This window comes from Podarcis pityusensis (genome assembly GCF_964106645.2).
Source record: "Podarcis pityusensis genome assembly, chromosome: 7".
Taxonomy (NCBI): Eukaryota; Metazoa; Chordata; class Lepidosauria; order Squamata; family Lacertidae; genus Podarcis; species Podarcis pityusensis.
In genome coordinates this window covers 23,791,404-23,812,147 of record NC_138031.1, presented here as the reverse complement: position 1 = coordinate 23,812,147, position 20,744 = coordinate 23,791,404, and the positions used below count along the sequence as shown (strand labels likewise).

At 37.8% G+C, this 20,744-nt stretch overlaps 1 protein-coding gene across 5 annotated transcripts in view; it reads left to right on the top strand.

Annotated features, from left to right (window-relative positions):
• Positions 1-20,744, top strand: part of VPS13B (vacuolar protein sorting 13 homolog B) — a 350,839-nt gene that overhangs the window by 288,964 nt on the left and 41,131 nt on the right. For all 5 annotated transcript variants that reach the window (XM_081013853.1, XM_081013855.1, XM_081013851.1 and 2 more), the window contains exons 42-43: positions 4,637-4,986; positions 16,446-16,607. In XM_081013853.1, coding sequence (XP_080869979.1) covers positions 4,637-4,986; positions 16,446-16,607 — 512 coding nt within the window. The remainder of the gene's footprint in view (positions 1-4,636; positions 4,987-16,445; positions 16,608-20,744) is intronic.

Here is a 20,744-nt window from a genome sequence, read left to right as displayed (position 1 = left end):
GTATATAAATTTTCCTTTTTCAGAACGAACTTTCCTTAGGCAGCTATTATCACTGTATTCTCTGCTTGTTTATTCATAGTGGGACAATTAAATATACAAAGCTGTGGTTACTTCAGACTTGCTATAGGACACATAATTTCTAGGATGTTGGCTTTCTGCAAGTTAAAATCCCATTGTTCTGGATTGGTGACATCCATTTACTTAAAATAGCATCTACATTTTTAAAATACTGTATGATTTCATTTACCTAGGATAGTTCTGTTTCCTTTCTACTTTGCTAATTGTAGATATTTTAACCAGTTTTACTTTTCTGTGTCCCTTATGTGTTCACCAGATGTTGAGGCCATTACTGTTAATAATTGCATTTTTTCTCCAAAGTGCACATCAGCGCTGTATCGAAACAGATAATCATATGAGTTTATCTGCATTAATCTCTCAGTCCTAATTTGGTCTCCAGTTTTTACTTTCCAACATCTTTTGTTGGCTCTGATCTGTAGTACATATTTCTATTACTATTGGGCTAATTCTTGATTAGCTCAATTTGTTGTGTAGGGGAATTATTTCTGCTGATTCTGTTATTGTTGTCATCGTAATTGCAATGGTAGTTAGGGGAAACTAGTGTTTCTACTTAGTGTGGGGCCTTAGTGTACTAAATTTTGCCCAACACAAAAAAGACTTCATTGTATTACATTTATATCCCACCTTTTTCCATTGTGGAACTCAAAGGAGTTGTATGTGGGATTCCCAGGCTGTTTCCCATTCAAGCAGTGGCCCAACTCAGATTTGGTTAGCTCCCGCAAGAATTCTATAATGTGCCTTTAGACCATGTTTCAAGCCTATTCTTAAATATGCACATACAGAGCAGAAACCACAAGCTTTTGAAAAAATAAATATGGCTCAGCTCAGACCCAATCCAGTCAGATAGGTAAATGTACATGTACATACTTAACTGTTTTGATTTAGAAGAAAGTATTTTTTTTTTTAAAGCAATTTATTAGGTTTTACAATAAAAATAAACATAATAAGCAATATAACATTGATCTTAACATATTTTCACATTTTCTTTGGACTTCCTCACATCTCCCGCTCCCACTTTCATCGTTGTAACGTTTTATCAGCAATTTATCATCTTATTTAAAATTCTTATATCCCTTCTATATTTCATAATCTTATAATTTTCAAAAGGAGCTAAATTTCACAATCTTACTTATTTTCTTAAAAACTTCTAGATTTAGTGGTGCTCAGTTATTTTGATCTAGCATCTTGTTTAGCATTCACTCAAATTACAGTACTTTTGTAAATAGTTCTTAAATTTCTTCCAGTCCTCCTCAATCCTCTCTTCTCCCAGGTCACGGATTCTGCCGGTCATTTCAGCCAGTTCCATGTAGTCTATCAGTTGTGTCTGCCATTCTTCCAGTGTGGGTAGATCTTGAGTTTTCCAATGTTTTGCGAGAAGTATCCTTGCTGCTGTTGTTGCATACATAAAAAATGTCTGGTCCTTCTTTGCCACCCCTTGGCCGACAATACCCAAAAGGAAAGCCTCTGGTTTCTTAGTGAAGGTATATTTAAATACCTTTTTCAGTTCATTATAAATCATTTCCCAGAACGCCTTCACTTTAGGGCAAGTCCACCAGAGGTGGAAGAACGTTCCCTCACACTCTTTACATTTCCAACACTTATTATCAGACAGGTGGTAAATTTTGGCAAGTTTGACTGGGGTCATATACCATCTATAAATCATTTTCATTACATTTTCTTTCAGAGCGTTACATGCAGTAAATTTCAATCCATTACTCCACAACCTCTCCCAGTCCTCAAACATGATATTATGCCCAATGTCCTGTGCCCACCTTATCATAGCCGATTTAACCGTTTCGTCTTGTGTATTCCATTTCAACAGCAAGTTATACATCCTTGAAAGTACCTTAATCTTTGGTTCTAACAATTCTGTTTCTAATTTCGATTTCTCCACCTGGAACCCTAGTTTCTTATCATTTTTAAAAACTTCTTTAATCTGAGCGTAATGTAACCAATCTCGCACTTTGTCTTTCATTTTCTCCAAACTCTGCAATTTCCAATTGTCTCCATCCTTTTCTAGTATTTCCCAATATTTTGGCCATTTAGCCTCCATATTGGGTCTTTTTCGGGCCTTGGCTTCCAAAGGTGAAAGCCACCTTGGTGTTTTATTTTCCAGCAAGTCTTTATATTTTGTCCAGACATTAAACAATGATTTTCTGACAATATGGTTCTTAAAGGCCTTGTTTGCTTTAACCTTGTCATACCATAAGTATGCATGCCATCCAAAGGCATTGTTAAACCCTTCCAAATCTAACACATCAGTGTCTTCAAGAAGTAGCCAGTCTTTTAGCCAGCAGAACGCTGCGGCTTCATAATACAACTTTAAGTCTGGCAGGGCAAAGCCCCCTCTTTGTTTTGCATCGGTTAATATCTTAAACTTAATTCTGGGCTTTTTGCCCTGCCAGACAAACTTAGAAATGTCTCTCTGCCACTTCTGAAAGCACTCCGTTTTGTCCAAGACCTGAAGTGTTTGAAATAAAAACAACATCCTTGGCAATACATTCATCTTGATAGCAGCAATTCGGCCTAACAAAGAAAGTTTCAGTTTTGACCAACTATCTAAGTCTCTCTTAATTTCTATCCAGCATTTTTCATAATTGTCCTTAAATAGACTTAGATTTTTTGCTGTTATGTTTACCCCTAGGTATTTTACTTTTTTAACCACATTAAGTTCCGTCTCTTTCTGAAACCGTTCTGACTCTGTATCAGTCAAATTTTTCCCCAAAACCTTAGTTTTCTGTTTATTTAATTTAAATCCAGCCACCCGACCAAAGTCATTAATCAGTTGTAATACTCTTTTCGTACTGGGCTCTGGCTTCTGCAAGGTCAAAACCAGGTCATCTGCAAAAGCTTTTAATTTATATTGTTTCTGACCGACCTGAATTCCTTCCACCAACCGATCCCCTCTAATCATGTTCAATAGCACTTCCAGAACCGAAATAAATAACAAAGGGGAAATAGGGCAGCCTTGTCGTGTCCCTTTTTCAATTTTAAACTCTTCTGTAACCACATTATTGACTATCAGTTTAGCTTTCTGTTCTGAATATATCGCCTCAATCCCATTCTCAAAACCCCGTCCCACTCCCATCTCTTTTAAATTTCCCATCATAAATTTCCAGGAGATATTGTCAAAGGCCTTCTCCGCGTCTATAAAAATTAAAACTGCTTTTGTATTTATGTCTGTTTGCAAAAGTTCCAAAATGTCAATAATGTTCCTTGTATTGGCAAACAGATGTCTTCCTGGGAGAAAGCCGGCCTGGTCCTTATGAATTACTTCATTTAAAACTTTTTTAAATCTATTTGCCAAAATGTCTGCAAATATTTTGTAATCCACATTTAAAAGAGAGATGGGACGGTAGTTCTTAAGTTGTGTCTTTTCAGCTTCCGACTTTGGTATTAATGTGATGAACGCTTCCTTCCACGACTCCGGTGCCCTCCTCCCCTCCATAATTTCATTGCTGACCTCCATCAAAGGTTGTATCAAATAGTCTTTTAATGTCTTATAGTACTTGGAGGTCAGCCCATCTGGTCCTGGAGATTTGCCAAGTTGCATGTTCTGGATGGCTTGTTCGATCTCCTGTCGTGTTATTTTAGAATTCAGGATTGTCCTATTTTCTTGTGACAATTTAGATAGTCCGTTTTTTGCCAAAAATTGTTTAATCTCAACATCATCTTGCGGCCCTTGGGTGTATAATTTTTTGAAATATCTCTGGAAACACTTTCTGATGTCCACTGGATTCTGGATGTTTTTTCCATCAACCTCTAAGTTTGTAACAGTATTTAATCTTTGTCTTCTCTTCAGCTGCCAAGCTAGCAGTTTTCCACATTTATTCGCCGACTCAAACGTTTTTTGTTTCATTAATTTAACCTTCCATTCAATTTCCTGATTTATCAATTTAGAATATTGTGTTTGATAAAGTTTAATTTCTCTCAGAGTTGGCTGTGACTTCGGATTCACTCTTAATTTCTTCTCTAATTCTTTTATTTTATCCAAGATCTTATCTTTTTTCTCATTTTGTGTTCTTTTCTTTACTGCATTCTGTTGTATCAAGAATCCCCTCATTACAGCTTTACTTGCGTCCCAGATTATTCTTTTTTCCACCATAGTATTCATATTTATCTCAAAATAGTCCTTCAAAACTTTTTGGGCCTTCTTGGTAATTTCCTGATCTCTAAACAAATTGTCATTCATCTTCCATCTAAAGGATCCAGTTGGTAATAGTGTCATATCCATCTTTACTGCATTATGGTCGGAGCGATTTAGAAGAAAGTAAATAATATAAAGTTCCTGACAGCACTGAGTCTTTGAATAACAAAATTTTTATTCTTTATTATTTGTCAGTATTTAAATTTAAGGTTTCATTTTCATCCCCTGTGTGCTTATTCTGGTTTCAAATAAGATGGGATTTCTATATAATAGTGGCTACTTAACTGAGCTGAACAAATACATAGATTTTTCCCTTGTAAAGTGTTCTGCATATATTGATCTACTGAACACACTCATTCCCAGTCTGCATTTGCAACATTGTACTATTGATTTCCCCCCTTTATTTCACAGTGCCACCAAAGTTCCTTCATCCATTTATCTCTGATAAAAATGTGCCATCCGAACTAGAATATTTGATCATTTCTTTCAAAGAACCACACATCTATCTAAGGCAATGGAGTGATGGGGCCATCTTCAAGGAGATCCAGTTTTCTACTAGGATTGACTGCAAACTGTTGGAATACCGAAATGTAACAATGCAGGCTGTTGTGAAGCCCTTTGGTGTCCTTGGACAGATTGCTATTTCTGGCAATTTAGCGGAAAAGATACTGGATGGAAATGTGATGGTGGATCCCATATTTATAAGCTTCGGGCAACATGCTATTCACTCCCTGCATAAAACCGTCCAAGCTTGGCAACAGGTAAGGCCAACAGCTAAACGTTAAATGAAAATGTTAATCTGGATACCCTTATTCAGGATTTCTGAAAATGGGGGTTACCAATAGGCTAGTAGGGTGAAGGGAGACGGAAGATAGGGCACACTGTTACCTGCCCTTTTTGCAGAACCAGAAACTTGATTGAAAGTAAATGAAATTAATAGGCAAAGTGATAGCATACAACATCATAAACACATAGAACCATAGAATCATAGAATCATAGAGCTGGAAGAGACCACAAGGGCCATCGAGTCCAACCCCCTGCCAAGCAGGAAACACCATCAGAGCACTACTGACATATGGTTGTCAAGCCTCTGCTTAAAGACCTCTAAAGAAGGAGACTCCAAAGAACCAGTTCACATATAATGCCAAACCAAGTTTCAGTATATTTTACATGAGTTGGCAGAACATAAACACTTCTAGAAATGAATAAAATACATTTGCAAGCATCAGACTCATGTGCACCTTCCTCCTTCGCACAGTCAGATTCAGTTGTTACTTCCTTTTTAGCAGAAACCATACTTTGCCATTATAACCAAATTGGCAAGCAGTGGTTCACACCTGCTGTTTGCATCAGCAGTGCAAGCTATTGTTTAATGGTGGTTTGCATTCTGACAAGCCATAATTTGCTGGTTTGGTGTAACGTCCAAGTATGGTTTACTGCAGACAGGAAGCAACTAACTGATCCTCAGTATATGGGAAGAAAAGCAAAGGGACCTTGTGGGCCCACAGCTAGTTCCTGATTTTCCAAACCATTGGGATAATTCAAAGCTGCCATGCATGACTAAATGGCACTTCCACTCTCACAAAGTGGTCCCCTAAATTCTGCCAACTCTCTGCTTCCACTACAGCCCCTCATGCCCATTTCATGCCATTTCAGAGGGCGCACTGACCCTCCAAAATATCATTTTCTGTGGTGGAGAAGGTTTCATTGGTTTGGGGCAGAAGCCCCATTGCATTAGCAGAAATCCACTCGCAACTCCCTGGATGCAATTCAGTGGAGTGGAACAGTACTTTTCTTCTAGAAAAAAAGGTGCCATTACTCACCATGGTTGTTACAGCAAGTGCCATACTTTTAACCAGTGCTTTTCTTCTAGGAAAAAAAGGTGCCGGTACTTCGGGGTGGGGGAGCACGGGTTTGGAGGATCAAAATCTTACATCTGAGTTGAGCCATGTCAGAATGGGCAGGGGCTGTGATACTGAGTTTCTGTCTCTTCGGTGAGCAGAGAGCTAACTGTGCAGGGCATGTGTGAACTTCTGAAGGTTTGGCAAAAGCTTTGGGAAATCTAGCCTGTCACTTTATTGTCAGATTTCCCCACATTTTAAAGTAAAAGTCTTTTTATTATCACATAAAACATGTTTTCAAAGGAAATTAAAGCTCCTTGGGCCATTTTGGGTGGGTTTAAGTCTATGCCAGTGAGATCAGGATCTGACCTGGTGAAGTATTTCATTGTACAGTGGTACCTCAGGTTACATATGCTTCAGGTTACGTACACTTCAGGTTACAGACTCTGCTAACCCAGAAATAGTACCTCAGGTTAAGAACTTTGCTTCAGGATGAGAACAGAAATCACGCGGTGGCGGCGCGGCGGCAGCAGGAGCCCCCATTAGCTAAAGTGGTGCTTCAGGTTAAGAACAGTTTCAGGTTAAGAATGGGCCTCCTGAACAAATTAAGTACTTAACCCGAGGTACCACTGTATGTGTTTTAGAAAGTCAGTGATGTTGGGATAAGCAACTATGAGGACCAAACGCCATGTGAGATGGAGATGTGGTCACAGATCTTCTGGGTTGTTTTCAGTATTAAGCCTACAAAGAGTAAATTTATTGAAATTATTTTACATGACTTATTTAGATTCATTAATTTCAGTAGGGCAACTTGGAGTAAAACTTAGTCAAATAAAGCCCTCTGTCAGGTATCACTAGCTATTTCCCCCTCGTTATATCATTGAAAGCATTTGTTACATCTTGCATCCTATTCTGTTCATACAAAAATAATGGTACAAGGCAATCCAAATATATATGTAGATTATTTTCCCCTGCAATTGTTCAAAATGCCTTGAGTTGTCCTAAGTTATCCAGGCCTGCAAGAAAATAATTTTCTTTACCAATCTAAATACCAAAACAAAGTACTGTGCATTAATTACCCATCGCAGAACTACAATAGCAAAGCTAGAAAAGATAAAAACATCTGTTTCGTATCAAGAGTTTCTTTTTTTCAAGCCATTCCATGGTTTTCTTATTGTAAAAGGACGTTCATAAAACAAGAGCTAGTGTGATTTAAATCTTTACAGCTGGTTCAAATATCACTGTGAAAAAAGAGTCTTTGTAGCTCCAATTTCTGCTTTTTGTCATATTTTGAGCAATGTGCTTAACAGAAAACAAGCAAACAGAGTTTTGGATGAGGCCCGTTACGCATGGGCTGGCAGGGCAGCAACTACTGCAAAATGGCCTTCAGAAAGGTCAGTTGCTTTTGCTGTTAAGGAGTATCAGACATCGTATACACATAAATAAAATGTAGTGTATAAATATTTAAATGTCTGAGACCACATCAGAGTGTGAATGACTGACTTGGACTACAGGGTGCCTTACAGGAATACTCTTGAGTTGAAAATAACAGAATTGTATATTTGATTAAGTAGAGCCATATGTTGCAGAGCAGCATACTCCTGACAGGTACATTCTAGGAATAGTTGGGTCTGATTTATACACGGGGGTGGCAATGTTCAAATGACCCACAGGAGGATATGCTTCTGTAATTGTTGTTGTAATTTTCTCGTTTCCTCTCATGTCAAGGGTTCTTGCCACCATCTTCTGATGTGGTGGGTGGGTCTCCAACCCAGGGTGCACTTGATTAAAAACTCGGCCTACTTTTAAATTAGGGGACATCAGACACAGAAGTGGACCCAGAGCTGCTTATTAACGTTAATTGTTAACAACATGTTCCTTATGTGGCTTCTCCTCTTCCACATACCGAAAATTAGCTTCCCACTAAGTGTTGTTTGGTGTGCAGCGCTCATAATCAACACATTATTCTGCTGGACAAAGTCAAGAGCACCACCGTTAGTTGAGTTTTTCACATTTTCTAGCTGAATTATTAGAGACAAGTAATTTTGTACACATTGTAGATGGGAGCTGACATATGAAGCATAAAGCAATTTGGCCTTGCACCTTTAGGTCAAGAGTTCAAGATTAACAGAAGCCTCTGTCAGTATTTGTTTCTGCCAATATGCAGACTAATTTCCCCCCCTAAATAATGATGGTAGTTTTAGAAGAAGAATTAGGCTTTAAAGACATCATCGGCCTCTTTGCTTGTAATTCTAGGTCACATGTTCAAATCCCAAGATGATGAATCTTTCCCTCCCCTCCCCCCCCCAGCATTGTTTCACTTTTGTAGGTAACAGTCTTAAGAGTCTAATATCTTACAGTGGAAAATGTCTTCTAAAACACCAGGGACACAATTTAGCCAAAATGATTTAGCTTAATTTTAAGCACCTGCTTAACTCTCCCATTGAAATTAAGGGAACAGAAACGTTTTTAACTTCAGTCAGGTGATTGATCAACTGATTGTTAATAAGGTACATTTAAATGCCAGTCTTGAATCGTTTATTATTGAAAGCAGTTCTAGAAGTCTTGAAAATGTGCACTTTTTTGGCAACAAAAGATTGGCCCAAAAAAACTATCCCCTCATCAGATTTGTGTTTGAACTGTAGTAAGATTCATTTAAAAATAACCAATTTATAGAGCATATAGGTAAATGAAAATATGTGAAAATGTATTATTTGCTTTAATTGCATAATTCCTTATTGCTTTAAAAATAGTTCTTTGAAATGAAATATAGTGGAGACGCTCCACATATTCCATAGTATTTCATTATTGCAAAGGGCTACATATTTAGGGATAATGAATTCTGTGGTGAATGGATCAGTTAAGTAAGAAAGCCCCGGATATTTCATTAGGGAAATGTAAACCATCCCACCAGACACATTCTTGTTAAAATAATTTCTAAAGGCCACAGAATTTATTACAGGCCACTTTTTAAATATGAGAAATCCATGTGTTTAAATCCGACAAGTTTCATTTGATGGTTTACCCTGGAAGACAGTGATTGGGAAGACTCACCCAATGAGCTTATTGCATGTGCAATATAAGACACAGATGGGATTGTGGTGAGTGGTATATTTTACCATGCTCTGCAACCTCTTGAACCAGCAGACAAATCCTACAATGATATACAGTGGTACCTCGGTTTAAGAATAGCCCTGTTTACGAACGATTTGGTTTACGAACTCCGCAAAACCGGAAGTAGTGTTCCAGTTTGCGAACTTTACCTCAGTCTAAGAACAGAATCCAAACCGTGGAAGGGCACCGGCGGTGGGAGGCCTCATTAGGGAAAGCGCGCCTTGGTTTAAGAACGGTTTCGGTTTAAGAACGGACTTCAAGAACGGATTAAGTTCGTAAACCGATGGACCACTGTACATGTGGCCATCAGGACATTTCCTGTCTTCTAGGAAGTTCCAAAACATAGCTACTTAATCAACCCTGCCTTAAAATTAGATCAAACAAAAGTGCAACCTCAACTACACATACGTAGTTTTACAGAGTTTTTACACAAAGGGTGAGTGGGCAAGAAAGGAATCAGGTACTATGAAGAGATATGCTGTTTTATCTCTGGGTTCAGAGAAAGGAGGAAGCAGGAAGAGAAAGTTAACACAATGGATACATTGCAGAGGAACAAACCATGTATCTGCCCTTCTAATTGGGTAAAAGCCTATATTGTGGAACTTCCCCATTTGAAAGGAAATATGTTTATTCCTAAATATTCTTCTTGTCTGATATAGTAATTGACAAGTACAAATAAAAGGGTTATAGATTTAAGGAGGCTGTGACAGGTCTAAGTCCTCCAAAACTACATACATGGATAGCTCTAATACTCATTCCAAGAAACTGACGAGTGGTGTACATAGAATTATTTATTTACAATAGCCCTGTAAGATAGATAGAGTGGAAGACAGTGATTGGGTGGACTCACCCAATGAGCTTTGTGACAGAAGGTGGCCTTGAATATGGGTTTCTCATTGCATTGCATTGCACTGCTCCACATTACCAGGAAAATTTCTTTAACTGGAAACAAATAAATTAGAGCTATATGTTGGTGAAAGTCTGTAGTTCAGGAGTATATTAGGCTTGTTTTTCTCCTTTTCTTTTTTCATGATACTCCCCAGATTTCCCAAAGGGAAAATAGAGGTCCAGGAATCTAGTCTAGATGACATTGGTGCCTTTTCTCTTTAAAGTGCTCTGCCCATAGACAGCTTGGGGTGTTGAAGTGCTGTTGAATCTTTTGCTTTTCAAAGCCCCCCCCCCCCAATGTCTTATTCTATAAATGTTTATTTCAGACTCCTGTTTTCTTCTTGTGCATCCAATCACTTGGCCCAGTTTGGTTAAGTTTAGCCTCTTTGTACGCAATCCTGACTGAGATTCAGTGTACGCATGCAACTACGTTACTGTGGCCATACTAAACATGTTCCCATACCTATCTAAATTGCAATCCAGTTATGCCTAATTAAATACATCAGACTCAATCAGCCTAAGCTGATGTGTTAAAATCATGGAATGCTGGGATTTCTAGTGACCATCACCATGCCTAGGAATTTCAGTGAATGTCTCAGGGGCTGTGAACACCAAAATTCTTCTGAGACTTTTCATACTTCTCTTTTCCAAGAGCTCAGAAATACATGCTGAGAATATATCAGGCTTAGCCTGCCCCACTTCCTTCAATTTCATATGTCTCACTCTCTTTTTTTAAAAAAATGATATTTATTGGGAATTTAAAGTTACCAAAAAGAGAGAAGAAAGAAAAACAAAGAAAAAAGAGATTAAGCAGTACAGATCAATAAAAAGAAAATAAAAAATACCAAACATACAATACACCAAAATCCAAAACAAAAACAATAAAAATAAATTTATGTCTCACTCTCATTGCTAAAGGGATACACCTTGGTCACAATTTCTCTTGGACTGGATGTGGATGGAACAAAGTGGTGAAATCCTTGTCCTTCCCTTGATCGCTTTCACTCTTTCAAAGTGTCATTTTAGGAACATTTCTTCTTTTCTATACTCCTCATTTGTTGAAAATAATAACTATATATGGCACCAGTTAAAGAGTTCCAGCAGTGTCATAATTTTGTTTGAAATGTATTTTGTTATAATGTTCATGAAATGAAGTACTAACAAAAATTATTTCAAAGCATTAATTCTATCATTCAACAGCAAGCTATCACTGTTTTGGAACACATTTTTTTTTAAAAAAAGCCTGACTAGCTTTTCAGATAATCTTTAAATTGAATAACTTTCTAAAGAAATGCATGAAATAGCTGATGTTATAGTTTGAAGTCTTGTTTATTCTATTATATTTTACTCCAACAAGACCCATTACTCCTAAATAGAACCCAATAAGGCAGAGGTATGTACAAAATATTTTTGTTTAATGTGCTCTCGTTCAGATCCCAATATGATATTTTGCAGGTAGCTCTTAGAAATATTAAATAATCACTACAATTTTGGACATATCATTTGACATATATTAAGACCCATGAAGTTCTGAAGAGATTGGCATTTTTAGTTTTGAAATATCTTAATTCTGGCTAAGCTTTTATGGTTTTTGTGTAATCAGGCAAGTCCAAAAGTATCAATTTTTTGAAATTTCAAACCCTCATAACTCTAAAACGGGATGAGATAAAAGAAATTAAAATTTAAAATTTAAACTTGGTTCTGATCATTCCACAAGTGTACAAAATATTAAGAAAATTGGATGACATGAGGTGAAAAATGGATCACTTGATTTGGAATGACCCTTCAATCCTTCAGTTAATATAACCAGTAAAATACAAGAATTCTTGTATGGAAAAAGTAGCTCTATTTTAGCTGGTCCTATTTGAATATTACATTATATCTTAAGTCTCAACTGGACAAATATATATTTATAACTTTATAGTGCATAAAGTGATATTTAATCACTTCAAATGCAGTTTCTAAATCTGTGGAGCTTATTCTGGGCTGCTGTATCTATGCTAGTAACTAGAAGATAAATATACTGACATTACAGTGTAGACTAGAACTTTGATTTGCACAGTGATGATCCAGTCTGTTGCAGATGCTTAGCTTCTTGGAGACCATCCTGTTTCCATTCTTTTAGATTAGGGATGGCCAGCTGCTGTATATCTGGAACCACTCTTTTCTCCAGGTGGTGGTCCTGGGCCAGAAGTGTATTATGCTTTATGTACTGACCCCCTCATAAGTGGGCAGGCTCCATATACCATTTGGCACCATCTAGCAGTAAGGGCTTTGCAGACATGCAACCAATGCACTGGGGCATAGTATTACATATAAATGTGTACATTTATGTATTACATACATATTAATACAAATAGAATGCACAAACATTTCTATCAGCTACACAGGTTTTAAAAGTATGATTGTTTCTCTTGGACTCCACTGAAGGTAATAACCGAGTGCATAGATTTCCAATAACAAGCAAATTCATTAACAAAAGCTGCATATCTATTTGGGGGTAAATCCCATTCAACTCAGCGGAACTTAGTTTGAAGAATGCATGCATATGATTGTCCTGTAAATCTGGGCTGATTGTTAGAGTGCAAGCCAAACCTGTTACCTCTAACCCCATGAGGTTTTACATCTGAGTATGGTAAGATGTCACCGACAAATTCATGCATAAGGAAAAGAAAAACGCTTTCAAATAGTATAAGGAGTTTGATATTACTCATCTGTTCTCTACATGGGTTTTCTGCTCATAGGCTTAAGCCCATAACCATGCAAAAATATTCACTTCAGTAAACTGACAATAAAACTTCAAATTATCTTATTCCACTAAGATGAATTTTAAACATGTTGCATTGCTAAGCTTTCAGTCGTTCTGGGTACAGATTTAACAAGAAAATCCAGTAGATACTTCCTTGAGGGGGAAATGCTTTATATATTCCTATCTGTACTGGATAGCAACATACTCAGTTCTTTAGATTTTAAATCCTTCCTTTAAAGAAGAACATTTCATAAATCTGTAACAAGGAAATCCATGTTTGTGGGTAGATTTCTGAGCATGTGGGTATGGCAGCTTGACAGTATAAAGTAATAGATCCACCATTGTAGAGTGCCAAAACAAACTGTGTGCTCTGAAGTGGCACCAGGAATGTCAGCCTTACTTTCCTCAGATACACTGTACATCCAGATGCTCTGTAGTAGTCTTCCCTGCTTACAAAATGCGAGTCTTTGGCTGTTCTGCTGATCTTTTCTGTATAGAATATGTTGATGAGAACAGGGCCAAATTAAACACCGAGATTTATACTGTAGCGTGGAGCCCATGGCTTTGGAACTCCCAAAGGAAAATCCCCTTAAATCTAGTTCTATCCCAGCTACCTCTGGTACCCTTCCCTGCATTCACCCATTTTTTGCCCTACTTAACTGGTTACACCTCTTTCACCTGCCACCTTGGGGGACAGCATTTAAATCAGCATCCCCATATTCTCTAGAATTGGATATTTTTTGTTATCTTTTGCTGGATGTCAGCATGTGTTAATACGTGTGTGGATGGACGGCCATCAACAGATAAATTTTGGAGAAAGCAAAAGGTGGGTATATAAGCAGCCTATATAGAGTGAGCACATGGCCAAAAAAGTGGAAGTGTATCATCCAAAATGAGAATATGGATTTGAATAAAATTTGCATATGCATAGATGCATATTTAGTAATATTATAATTTAAATAGATACACAATGCATCTCACTATCGCAGGAAAGATTGTAACAAGGTGACCCGTGTGCTTTCTCATTCCCTTTTCTAGGCGCTGCTCTCTGTTGATGGGCAACTTCTCTCTTATGATTATTGAATTTTAAACGGTACTTTTAAATGCACAGCCCTTCACATAGAGTACTTTTCTCTGTAAAATCGTATGCCTTGTCACCCTAGACTTATGTGGGAAGGGTGCAAGAAATATGTCTTAACATTACTCCTGCCATTCCTCCAATATTTTATTCCTTCTCTAGAAAAGAAAGCACTAAAGCCAAGGGGAGATGTTTTTGAAATGCAGGAATGCAGTAAGAACATAGTTACTCATAACAGAAAATGAAGTACTGTATACACATTTGAATAACTGGTCACCATAGAAACCAAGTTCTGCTTTGTGTGTGATAATGGGGGGGCGTTCATTTAATGTGTGGAAATTTTGTACACCCAAGAACTCAAAATTTCTTTTTCTTTTTTCTTTTGGTCAAAATGAGGTGTTGACAACAGCAGCTACCAGACTGAGCTCTGTGAAAAACTAGTGGCCAAAAAGGAGTTGGCTGGCTAGAGAGACCTGGCTATCTTCCTTGTTTTTATATGCTTCTACGCATTCTCTGGCATTTTGCTGACAGAATCTTGAAGCAGCTGTAATCAGCAAGGGAAGAGCCTGTGTTGGTACTGGTGCCAGGAGAAGATGCTACTATGGAAGAAAAGGACAATGGGAAATCCAGCTCTCTAACAGACTGAAGGCCATCTTGAAGCTGCCAAGCCAACCAGGGGTGGGGCGGTGGTGGAGGAATGGTTAGGGAAAGTCAAAATGGTTGAGGGGAAAGGCAACAAAAAGGGAAAGGAAACATTGCTTGGATTATATTGACTCAAACGGAATGTGTGAAACCAAAATAGAGTTCTTCATAATGTGGTATACAGTATTACATTGTTGGAAAAGAGACTGCTGTGAGTTGGAAGGTAGCTTCAAGCTGATGGAAGGACTGGATAGGAATATTTTAAGTCAATGATACAGATCTCCTTGAAGGACTTATATTGCCATATTCTGCTGGCATCAAATCATTCCCATAATTCAGTGAGTTACAGGGATTAATGAATCCCTGAGACATTGGTAATTTATATCAACCGTCAAGTAAGCCTATCATTCATACAATATTACCAGCGGAAAATGCCCAATTTGCTCGTAGCTCATCTGATCACTCAGAGCATCAAAGATGATACACGAGGATGTTGAGGAAGGATGATCACTATACTGAGGGAGGATCGTGAGATATTTTCTACAATCTAAAACAAACTTTGAAAGTACACTGAGCAGTGTAATACTTCAAATGCCAGAAGCTGTCTGTGTGCATTAAAAAATATATAAAAAAATCCAAGTGGATTTGCCATGCTGTGGTCCAGGTTTCATGTCCACACCTGTCCTTCTGTATATACAAATTAATACAGGGACCTTGCTCTAGAATACTGAAGCATTTCAGAGTGAATACTGAAGCATTTCAGGACACTTGTGAGTTGACATGGCATCAAATTACTCTTTTACTCCACAGAACCTTTGCACAAAGTGGACTTGAGTAAGTTGAATTTGCTTAAGTCAATGCAACAGAGCATTCTGGAAGCTAAAGGTGAACAGTGGGGCTAAGACCAGGTTAGAGAACTGAAGTAAATTTAAAAACAAAAAATCCAATCTCGGTATTTTGATATTTGTCATTTCTGCTTTAAAAAAGGAGAGCATGTTTGAGTGTGTATATGCAATCAAACATCAATTGTAGGAAAGTGCAGACTTTGATGCTATTTTACTTTTTGCTCCAGAAAGTATTAAAAATACATTTTATTTTTCAGAAACCTCACACTAAATCCTAAATATCAGTTCAGATGTCTTTGAACTAGTGGTTTTATTGTCAAAACCCAGGCATCTCAAATACGTGTGGATGCAGAGGGTCATTTGGAAATCTAAGAAACTGTAATGGGTCCCACAGGATATGCATTTCACAAAAGAAAGAAAGACAGTGCTCAGAAACACTCCACCCCTGCAAATACAAAACACTACAGCCCCCAAAACTAAATTGGGGGGGGGGGAATCAGGTAACACCTCCCCCCACAAAACAAGCAACTCCCTCCCAACCAAACAACCATCTCAAAAGCATAAAACTATCCCTTAATTATAAAGAAATACAGAAAGTTGGAACAGGCAGGGGGGTCTTAGCAAGCACTGTGGGGGGTGTCTGAGGACACCAGGTTGCCCATAGTTAGTATGTTGGGAACCCCAGGCATAATGGCTCATGAGTAGGTTTTGTATTGCTATGTAGAATCTCCTTGGGCTGTTCTGTACACTACTCTGCAGTAGTCTCTGGTGTTAATTTGGCTCAGATAATCTTTTAAAAGTTGTTATTTCATTGTCTTTTTGCTTGTGGTTTACAGTTCAAGGAATATAAATATATTTGGGGGGTACCCATAAAAATATATTTCAGGGTACCCATAAATTGCTTTGTGATTTTATGATATAGAAATAAAGTTATGTAGGAAAAGCTTGTGACAAGGGAGGGGTTTTTTTTGTGTGTAGAAACATTCGCCACTGGGCAGGCAGCTGCCAAACATATTGCAATTAATCTGACCCTTGTTTGGCTTTCATATTCTTTTCCTTTCAGAACCAGTGCCCTGAGGCAGAAGAATTGGTCTTCAGCCATTTTGTAATCTGTAATGACACACAGGAGACACTGCGGTTTGGCCAGGTGGATACTGATGAAAATGTTTTGCTGGCTAGCCTCCACAGTCACCAGTACAGCTGGCGCTCTCACAAGTCCCCTCAGGTATGAAAGAAAAAAGCATTACAAGTGCAGCGATTGTTAAAATTGGGTGGTGTTTTAATCATTGATTCTGGTTTTTTATTCAAGCATTCAGCTATCTTTAGCTTTCCAGATTCCAGCTGGAGTCACACGCTTTAGCTGCAAGAGACACAAGAGATAAACAAAATGGATGAGGAAACCCAGAAGTGTTTAGATTTCATTCAAGTTTGGAACTGAACACCCACACCCTTTCCAAATGAAACGAGAGAGAGAGAGAAACAGAGAAAACTGCAAGCTTCTGAACCCAAAGTACAGCAGTAATTTGTCAGGTTTAAGAGAGAGAATTTAGTCTTCAGGTTTTGGTATTTTAATCCTAACTGTGTGGACACAAAGCTCCCATTGAAAATAAAATTGCCGCTGTCATAATGCCTTCATGCAAATCTATGGTGTTGACCACACTTGGAATACATGCTGTGTGTGGTTTTGCTCTCTGCATGTCCAAAGGAGCAGAAAAAAGGACACTAAAATGATCAAGGGGCTGGAGCAATTCCCATGTGAGGGAAATTTATAATACTTCTGGCTTTTTAGTTTAGAAAAATGGTAAAAAAGACAGGGTAGAGGTGTGTAAAATCATGCATGGTGTTGAGAAAGTTGATAGAGAAAGGTTTTTCTCCCTAACTTTAATAGTTTCAGGGATCATTCAATGCAACTGGGTGTTGGGAGATTCAGGAGAGACAAAAGGAAGTTCTTCACATAGCTAAACTGATGTGATGGCCACCAGCTTGGATGGCTTTAGAAGGCCACAAATTGATGGAGGATAAGGCTATACCTTTTATATGCCACCTCCAGTACCAGAGACAGTATGCTTCAGATGCTGTGGAACAACTGCAGGAGAGCACTATCATATTCATGTTCTGCTTGTGGGTTTTTCATAGACATCTGGTTGGCCACTGAGAGAAGAGAATGCTGAACATGATAGGATTTTCCTCTGATTCATCTTATGTTTTAATGGTTAACAGTCCCTCAGTCTCATATTGTATTGCTGCTGTTGCTGCTGCTTCTGCTGTTTTCCCAGAATAACCTGCAGCCCCTAATGAGGAAGGATTGCAGCTTTGACTTCTGCTTAGGCAAAATCAGCTTGCAGGCAACTTATTTAAGTGCTTGAAGTTATTCAACATTTCTTTAAAATTCTTCATTTTAATTACCCTTTATTCCTTTGGCAACTGGTGCATGCTTTTTTATTTTTCAACTTTTCTCCAGCAGTGGAATGTTCATAAGAAACGTACATGAAAATCATTGTGAGGATACACAATGTGAGGATACAAAACTATATTCTTCCATGAAGGAAAACTGCTACATCAGAATTAGTTTTAATGGAAGTTGCATCTAAGAAGGGAGGGCTCCTTGCTTCACCTTTTTACTATGCTTTACCTCTGGTCAAGCCAAATAGAGAGGCAGTGAGATGCTATAGAAGCCTGCTTCATTTGCCATTTGTCTCCCAGCTGTAAATTTTGCAAGCATTTACAAGCAATTGAATCAGAATGAGGAACATTCAGTTATGACAAAATCCTACACAAAATATATTTCTTTGGTGAATATAGCAGGTAGCCTGCTTGTGATTTTTGCCCCTGTGTTATTTCAGTGTAAGCATGATGGCAGGCTGCCGCCCAGCGTTTATATCTGTGATACAATGCACATACTTGTTAAGTATATGTATTGTGACCTGCTCTTTCCTGCAAAGAAGTGCCTTCTAGGTACATGATGATGTGAATATCAGCCCACAGTGCTGTAGCATATGATAACTCATTTGTGAATATTCATGAAGACAGTTATCTGATTCTCTCTCTCTCTCTCTCTCTCTCACACACACACACACACACACACACACACACACACAACCATAGCACCTAAAAACAGCCAGGGTCACAATTTGTTCTGGGTTTTTGTGGGAACTGAAAGTAGAATACTTGTTCCATAACTAATGTAATTTATACTGCCACAAGAGTGATGGCTACTGGTTTATAGGTGGCTGTAAGAGACAATTGGGAAACAATGTAAAAAGTCAGAAATGATATATTATAGGGCTTTTTTTCTCTGTTTGCTTACACATATTTTATGTTTATGTGTAAGCAAATTGAGATTTCAAAATGGTCTTTAAAATATAAAGATTATTTACACAATTTTATCCTTACTGCAAGACAGTTACAGATACAAATTTGTCAGTAATGATGCTGGGAAGCAGGATGATGTACTCAGTGGGCATATACTCTGATCCAAGATGTTCTTAGGCCACATAAATGTATAGGTAGATGAGTCCTTTACCTGCAGGAGTACCAGTTTTGCTTTATGCTAAGATGTGAATTCTTCTACTTCTAATCACACGGTTGCCTATGAGATGCAGCTACAATATCTGGATGACAGTGTTATCCTGTATATTAAGGACTAGGATCTAGGAGCCTTGAAGTCCAGTTTCTGTTCTAGACTTGTTTATGTGTCCTCCATTCCCAAACTACAGGAATAATCAACCTGCCTCACAGGGTTGCTCTGAAGTTACAAGTGATAGCTCAGAAAAAAAGAATAAAAATGAAATACACACAATTTACGTTTGAGGTTTTTTTTTCTTGTATTGTTAGTTATCAGGTCTGTGAAATTCAGGTTGCTGTGCTATTCTTTGGAAGGGGACAGAACAAGTCAGCTGACTACATTGGCTCTTGTTATATGAGGAATGAATGGTGTGCCAGAACGAATGGGCATACAGTGTGAAGCAGAGCAAGGGAGAGACATGGAAAGCAGGTCAGCCGTGGAGCAGCTTATCCTACCACTGGCTGGAGAGCAGTTCTTGATTCTCTGAAAAGTTAGATTATTGGGATGTTTTCTGGCAAGAACTGAACTAAATGAGTAACTCTGTTGAATGGCCCCCAAGCCTTGTAATATTTTCTGTGTTATTATTGTTCTGCTGACACTTTATCGCCTCTCCCATGTCACCAGAATGTTGAGATCTCAGAAATGAACCATTTGGGTAATTTAACATACCAGGAGCGTGGGGCGCTTTTCGTGCATAAGTTGATTCCGTTCGTTAAATGCTGCAAAATCCCCACACCCAGATCTGGGTGTAGTTTGTATTGTGAATTTTAAACAAGAACTCACGATGCTATGTTCTCTGGAAAGAACTCTGGACATATTAATACCTTGTCATCTCAGATAAGCAAAGTTTTATTTTTAACACCGTGTCCTAATTTTTCAAAGTGGGGTGTGTAAGTCTACAAAATTAATAATGCAACTTAATTAGGACTTCAGATTGTTGTGCATATTTTATTGTGGCATATTCCAAATTTCTTTATTGCTGGAGACGTTCTTGAGGAACTCATTATCCAGAGGTCAGAATGGTGCCCAAGCATGGACAAGCCACTCGAGTGTCAGATTAATGGAATGCTAGATTACTTCATAGTTTTGAAGTTATTTCATTCCTCATGATAATTCTCATCTTGCCAAGTTAGTGAATTTTAAGAACTCTGAGAGCAGATTGTGAGATAAATGTGAAATATGAAATAATCCATACTTTTGGAGTCAGGGACTTTCCTCTAGGCATTAGTTCATACTTGACTTTCTTGACTCACACTTGGGGATAAAAATGAGTTAGGACAAGGTCTCAGATACCACATTCCCTTACTGGGAAAGAAAATCCACTTGCACAACTTTGGACAGCTCATGTTTCTTGTTACACAGGCACTAAGCAGCAGCGGTTGCCATAAAATACTTTATTTAACCTTTGCAAAAATGTTTTTTTTAGTATGGCAAGGCAGCTCAGTTAAATGAAAATAAATAGTTTTCAAAGGATTGGGTTTCATTAAAATTCATATCATTTAAAGTATTAATTTTTCTTTCACTGATTAAAGTTGAGGAGAGGTGTTGTAATTGACTGTTTAGAATAGATAATATAAATAAATGAAAGGAGTTTTAAGATTCCTTTGGTTTTGCTGTGGCGGTACAAAGCTAAAATCTCAAAACACATTTGCTTCAGAAGTAAATGCATATAAATAATTGAATCATTGGATTTAAAGTAAACAATTTATTTAATAGTCACTATGCACAGGCAATATATATATTCTATTTTATTTTCTCATATTTTGAAAAACCTCTGCAAATCCCAGTAAGTATGAG